This window comes from Trichechus manatus, unplaced genomic scaffold (assembly GCF_000243295.1).
Source record: "Trichechus manatus latirostris isolate Lorelei unplaced genomic scaffold, TriManLat1.0 scaffold00029, whole genome shotgun sequence".
Lineage (NCBI taxonomy): Eukaryota > Metazoa > Chordata > Mammalia > Sirenia > Trichechidae > Trichechus > Trichechus manatus.
The window spans coordinates 1,496,874-1,501,974 of NW_004443965.1; the positions used below are offsets into that span (position 1 = coordinate 1,496,874).

The window sequence follows — 5,101 nt, forward strand, 5'->3', positions numbered from 1 at the left end:
CAGCGTGAATGGCACCAGCGGGCAGTTACCTTCACGTGTGCCCCAGTCCAACCCAAACACCCTTCCTGTTACTGTGCTCAGGACCCATCAGGAGGAATAACCAACCAAACAAACCAAACCTGTTGCCTCTGAGTTGATTCTGACTCCTAAGGACCCTACAGGACAGAGTAGAACTGCCCCATAGGGTTTCCAAGGAGCGGTTGCTGGATTTGAACTGCTGTCCCTTTGGTTAGCAGCCAAGTGCTTAACCACTGCACTACCAGGGCTCCATCAGTAGGAATATGACCCTCAGATTAGAACAAAAGTTATTGGTTTGTTGTTCGGAGGGACCTCCACAGGGCACAAGACAAAGGTAGGACTATCACCGCAGAGCAAAGTAAAAGCACCAGCATCTTGTGAAGACCCCACTGCTTGGGGAGATGGTATTTCCCCTCAAATATTTGCAGATAGTGTGTGGAACCACTCTCAGCACAATCCAGTTATTTATTTCACTTTTGAATGTAAAGACATGTTTATTTAGAAAGCATATTAAGTAGTTGCCTATTGCATCCATTAAATGAATCAGCAGTTCACAAAAATATTTTGGAGAATGATCGCTTTCTTCTCTCTTTCTCCTTCCCTTTGTTTCATCAGCCGCCTCTGTGGAGGACGCTGTCTTCTGAAGTCTGTGGACATGTTTAAGTTCCGAGGACCGTCTACAGTTGGAGATCGTCTTGTCTTCAATGCCATTGTCAACAGCACATTTCAGACCTGGTAAAGTGTGTGTAGGGCTCTTAGGATTCTTGTTGTTGTTGTTGTTAGTTGCCACAAGCCGATTCCAACTCACGGCAACCCCATGTGTGCAGAGCAGTACTGCTCCATAGGGTTCTTAAGGCTGTGACCTTTCGGGAAGCAGATCGTCAGGTCTGTCTTCAAAGGCGCCTCTGGGTGGGTTCGAACCGCCAGCCTTTTGGCTAGTAGTTGAGTGCTTAACCATTTGCACCACCCAGAAATTCCTTAGGCTGCTATAAACTAATTAAACTTGCACATAAATAAATTTTTATTTTTACTTCAATCCAGGGATGAGTACAGGCACTACTCAGTAACCAAGTCTCTGCCAATTTTTTTCCCCCTCAAAACTGCCCTCAATCTTCAAAATCAGTAGACACACATTTTAATTCCTTTTTCTGCCTGTGGCCTCCTCAAGTAAATTGTGAGGGTTGACTCTGTCTCATAATGAGCATGACTATATGTCCTAGTTTGCCCAGGACATCCCACTTTGTACCTGTCCTTCTGATAAATTATAATGTAGTTATAAGTTAATAAAGGAGCCCTGGTGGCACAAACAAGTAAGCACTTGGCTGATAAATGAAAGGCTGGAATCTACCCAGCAGCTCTGCAGGACAAAGACCTGGTAATCTGTTTCCATAAAGATTACAACCAAGAAAACCCTATGAGGTAGTTCTACTCTGTCACATGGGGTTGCTATGAGTCGGAATCAACTCAGTGGCATCTAACAACATCAACATAAGCTAAAATATTTTGTTAATAAATATTAACTTACAAGTGTCCCAGTGACTGGTCAGCCAACTCATAATGGACCTGTCATTTACCACCATAAAATGCAAACTACTTCTCATTTATTTTTATAATTCTTATTACACAAAGAAAAGATTTAATTTAGTGGGTTTTTTCTTTTTAAGTGTAAAAGAGAATATGGTTCTTATCTAATTTCAGTGTTTGATTCTTTTTTATTACAAAATTACTATTTTTAGGGAAGAAAACTTTAATCCCACCCTATCACCCCTCTTACCAAAATATATTCATGAATATATAAAGACCCAAATGGCATTTTCCTACTTGTATATGGGAAGTAAAGTGGAAATGTTCCCAAGGGCTTGTGCAGACAGATCCATTGACCTGATAAAACGGGTTTTAATAATTGCACAGATTTGCAGACGACAAGGAAGAAGAACGAGGTGCCCTCATTCTCTTGGTTGCTCTGAGGTGGTGGTGTTGGTGGGTAGGAGGGCCTATAGGTGCTCTGGCTCTCTGTGCCCACAGCCCTGCGTGGTCCTGTTGCAGTGTTGAAGTTGGAGTGCGCGTGGAGGCCTTTACCTGTCAGGAATGGTCTGAAGGCTGTGGCCGGCACATCAACAGTGCTTTTCTTATTTATAATGCCGTTGATGATAAGGAAGAGCCTGTCACGTTTCCCAGAATCAAACCCATTTCAAAGGTCAGTTATTATCACCTGAGGTTCAATAATCAGACCACTTATTCTGGGGGAAGCTGTGGGTACAGATGCTCTTCCCAGAATCTCCTCGCATCATCAACAACCTCTATGGCTACATCCCTTTGATTTTCTTCCTTTTCTGCATCATAAAGTAAAATAGACTTTTTTTTCACAGTGATCATTTGTTGAAATGATGTGGGCCCTTAACTTCACCTCCACTTGGCCATGCATTCCTGTTAGTGGTGTCCCCTTTCTGACTCCCTCTCTCACTTCTTTACACCCAGTTCTCTGTGCTGCTGTACATTTATCTGAACTATCTCTTTCCATCATTCTGGATTTGTGTTAGTGCCATCTTTCACCTTTTCTAAAAACTCTATAGTGAGATATATGCATAATTCTGGTTAACAGGAATGATAACTGTCCACTTTAAAACAAAAACTGAAACAGCTCTAATAGTTGCACTTTTATCCATGCATCTGCCTTGTGGGTTCAGCCAAGGCAACTCTGAATGATGAGGACAGTTGATGTAGCGCCAATGCATCCCAATTAAACCTCTCAACTGACTTAAGAGAGCACTAAATTATAAGAAATATATTGATTTTACTTTGTTTTTTCATTAAAGGATGATTTTAGAAGGTATCATGGAGCAATTGCACGTAGGAGAATTCGCCTTGGCAGGTAAGGGATATACAGGTAGTCCCCGACTTACTACAGAGTTCCATTCCAACAACTCTGTCCTAAGTCAGTTCTGATGTAAGTCACCTATCTCTCTTTTTTTTTAAGTATTCATTAGTATTCCCTTTTTTAATGAATATCTTTAAAAACCCAATTATTATTTGCCTTTGGGGGTTGGAAACATTATACATAAACTTACAGGCATATTTTAATACATACATACATAAAAAATACACAAATCATAAAAATTTACTCTGACAATGAGAAGGGTTGGACAATATTGGCATTTTGTCAGTTGCAGTAATAACTCCACTTGTGGAAGGTGTTGGATCATCTGGATTATTCCTGGGAATGGGGATGGCAGTTCTAGTCAGAAAATTAGTGAGAGTTGTCTGTATGGTCCTTTTCTTTCTTTCTTCATATACTTTGCAGTAACATCTCACTGCTTCCTGAATCTGCTACTGACTTCAGCAAAACGATCAGCCATTGGGTCCATGTTGTCAAGCTACTGAAACCCTTGATTTAGTTTAGAAAAACTTCAGCTAATCCTTTCAATGTAAAATTTTTGACAACTTCTCCCCTTTCTCTTCCTCATTATTTCTTTCTTCTTCAGCATTTTTTCCTCTTGAAAATCCACTAAGTTCTGATCTGTCAATTCCTCTTCTTTGTGATCTATGAACTGTACTACATTGTCCATATCAAGTTCTAAATTCAGCGTTCTTGCCATATGGACAGTTTTTCCACTGATCTCTTTCATCATATTATCTGATCAAATGCTTGGAGCATGTTCACATAACTTAGCAATTTTTTCCAAATCACCTGCATGCATTTTCCCATAACTTCCTCCAGGAAGGTACAATGTTCTGGATACACTGAAGAAAATTTTAATTCTTCCAGAAATCACATAATGTGCCATACCTCCATCTGTTGTAGCTATTGCCTGAGCAAACATAGCCTGTAGATGGTATGCCTTGAAAGTGGTAATTGCACCTTGATCCATAGGCTGAATCACAGCTGTTGTACTGTGAGGTAGATACACCACTTTCACATCTTGATTTAGATCATCTACGTGAGGAGGATGTCCTGGGGGCATTATCAAGTAGCAGCAGAGTTTTGAAAGAAATGCTCTTTTCAAGGCAGTAGGTGCACACTTCTGGGATGAAACATGCTGCAACATTGTATGTAATACATATTAGTAGTGATAAGATGTATTAAAAAAACAAAAACAGATGGTCGTAAGTGTGGTTCATCGTAACTTGGATACATGGTAAGTCAGGGACTACCTGTAAGGTATAAGAAGCTTATGGAATCTTCTGTTATCTGACATATTACATAACAAAGGGCTCTCTCTGGGTCTCTATATTATATACAGATACAGAACAAGAAGTTCTAATGTTCTCTGAGGCTGCGATGAAATTTATTCTTCTTGATTGTTCCACCAGCAAAAGCAGCTTTTTAATACTACTAATTCGGTTCAAGAAAAAGCCAGGGTTATTATTGTGTGTCAAATGCAGAGAAGAAAACTCTTATTTAACATTGATTTTTTTTTTTCCAGAAAATATGTTATTTCCCACAAAGAAGAGATTCCACTTTTCGTGCACTGGGATATAAACAACCAGGTGACAGTTTTATGATTTGGAGCTCTTCATGTGAAAATCACATTTTAAAAAAAGCTGAAATCCCCTTGTTTAACTGAATCAGATCATGTCTACACAGGTTAGCTGAAAAGGTGAATGATATCCACCAGTCAGTTCAAAATGAAACCATTCCAGGCTTTCAGTAAGTGGTTAGTAACCAGTGGCATAGCTGCCTTTTAAATTATACCTACAGTTCCCAAACTACACACATAGGATCTCTGCCATCAAATGCATTCAAGCAGCTCTACACATTGAGGTCTCTTGTCTTATCATAATTTGTGCTTAATACCATGCTCACAAGCTTGTATTTTTACAGAACAACAAGATATTAGTCATCTTAAAGTTTTAGACCATAAAAATTAAAGGGAAATCCAAGTTTATTTATTACATGTGGATTATAAACCATATTGAAGTACAGTCTGTCTTTGCTCAGATCACCAATTAAAATGATAGTAATTTCTAAGCATACAGTACTTATACTACCTTGTCTGAATTCTGAATTAAGAGTTTGAGATACTATGTTAGCTGCAGTTTAGTGCTAAACTCAGCATCAACATTTTGACTCAACGTATACCTC

The 5,101-nt window shown here is 39.3% G+C and overlaps 1 protein-coding gene across 1 annotated transcript in view; it reads left to right on the forward strand.

The window, feature by feature from the left end:
* ACOT12 (acyl-CoA thioesterase 12) overlaps positions 1-5,101 on the forward strand; it is a 64,016-nt gene that overhangs the window by 48,136 nt on the left and 10,779 nt on the right. The window contains exons 6-9 of the mRNA XM_012554980.1: positions 634-753; positions 2,065-2,215; positions 2,835-2,890; positions 4,443-4,506. Of these exons, the coding sequence (XP_012410434.1) occupies positions 634-753; positions 2,065-2,215; positions 2,835-2,890; positions 4,443-4,506 (391 nt within the window). The remainder of the gene's footprint in view (positions 1-633; positions 754-2,064; positions 2,216-2,834; positions 2,891-4,442; positions 4,507-5,101) is intronic.